This window comes from Priapulus caudatus, unplaced genomic scaffold, assembly GCF_000485595.1.
Source record: "Priapulus caudatus unplaced genomic scaffold, Priapulus_caudatus-5.0.1 Scaffold896, whole genome shotgun sequence".
Taxonomy (NCBI): Eukaryota; Metazoa; Priapulida; class Priapulimorpha; order Priapulimorphida; family Priapulidae; genus Priapulus; species Priapulus caudatus.
Window position 1 is genome coordinate 2585 of NW_014577957.1, and position 1652 is coordinate 4236.

Sequence of the window (1652 nt, forward strand, 5' to 3'; positions counted from 1 at the left end):
GGGTGGAAGAATCGGGGAGTGGGGGTCTTGTTTGATAATTCGGTAACATTAAGTCTATATTGATCGCAGGGTCATTGGGGCGAAGTGTGAGGGCGGGTCTGCACGACGATGACATCTGGTGAGCCTCATGGTCCTCACGTAAATCAAAGGTCATGTTTTTCTTGAAATTCGTGCACGGTAGAAAGTGGACCGGTTTCTTCTGAGGTAGATAATTTTTAGAAGAAATGTTGTTCTTCAAATCGTTTTCTGCCTGATTAGTCTTCTGTACCGTCTGATACGATAGTGTCTTTCTCACTGTCTCTATCTCTCTCTCTCTCTCTCTCTCTCTTCTCGCTCTTCTTCTCTTCTTCTCTGTTCGCACTTTGCTTTACTTTTCTGCTTGGTGCGTCGGGGGGGCGGTGGCGCGTCTCTTGTTGTGGGGTCTGCTCTCTCTGCATGTTTCTTCTCGTTGGCTCTTCTCTGGGGGGGGGTGGGGGCGGGGGGGGGCGCGGTGCGCGAGGCAGATATGGATCCTGATGCAGGTGGGTGTGGCTCTCTCTCCCTCTCGTCTCTCTGTCTCGAGGCTGTCTTGTTCTCTAGTCGCTAGTCTGGTATGTTCTTCTGTTTTCATGTCCTCTTGGTCGTCTGTCTCTGTCTGTCTCTCTCATATCTGTGTTTCTGGTGCTGCTCGGGGGTTCTCTCTCGTCTTGCTCGTCGTGCGCGGTGCTTCTCGTACGTTTCTCTGCTCCGTGTGATCTGTCGTCGTGTGCGGTGCTGTGCTTTATGTCTCTAGAGGTCTCGGTGGCATCTGTAGCTGCAGGGCTGAAAGGGTGTTATACTAGTCTCATGATCTCTGGTTCTCTACCTAGTCTCGTCGTACTCGCGTCTCTCTTCTTCCTCTGCGTCCGAGGTCTCGGGTCTCTCTTCACCTCTGTCGGTGTCAGTGTGCTCTCTCTCGTCGTATCGTATTTTTCTGCCTCTCTCTTCATTATATCTCTCTCTCTACTGGTTCCTCTTGAGCCAACGTGAAGTGTAGCTCGTCTGCGTCTTCTTCTACTCTCATTCTACTCTCTCTGCCTGCTCGGACTTTCCCGATGCTCGCGCGCACGGCTCTCTCTGTCTCATCTCAACCGCTTTACTCAATCGTCCTGTGCTGGGTAGGGGTAGGGGTGGGTATAGTGAAACAACGTAGTTTGAACGAACTATTGACATTACTACATTAGTGATATCGGCCGGCCAAGAATAACTCAGTATTAGTGTTAGACTGAGAAAGTGGTGTACGTTGCAAGTTCGTCAGTACGGTCGGGCATTGCGTATGCTGTTTTAATTCCAGATGGTTATCTTTTATACCGTATTTGTTTTCAGTGTACCGAGCAGGTTTACAAAACTAAGCTGCAACAATTATGATCATCGGAAGATCACGCGCAGACATTTAGGATTAAGGGCATATTTCTAATTTTTGCGGCAAGTATGACTATGTCAAAAATAATGCCTCTACAGAAAGTTCAATATACAACCTGCCGGAGTGGTTTCCCTCATACTGCACGAGGGGGATCATGTTAGTATCCATAAACGTGGTCGGATAATGGTGGCGCTATTGCTACGTTCTAATTCTTACTTAACAAACAGCGCATCAATACGTTGCTGATCAACTCTTTGGGGGGAAAGAAGCG

The 1652-nt window shown here is 48.7% G+C and overlaps 1 protein-coding gene across 1 annotated transcript in view; it reads left to right on the forward strand.

Moving 5' to 3' along the window:
- Window positions 1–505: 505 nt before the first annotated feature.
- The window catches only part of LOC106814272 (MAM and LDL-receptor class A domain-containing protein 2-like), a 52091-nt gene continuing 50944 nt past the window's right edge, over window positions 506–1652 (forward strand). The window contains exons 1-2 of the mRNA XM_014818568.1: window positions 506–521; window positions 773–889. Coding sequence (XP_014674054.1) covers window positions 506–521; window positions 773–889 — 133 coding nt within the window. The remainder of the gene's footprint in view (window positions 522–772; window positions 890–1652) is intronic.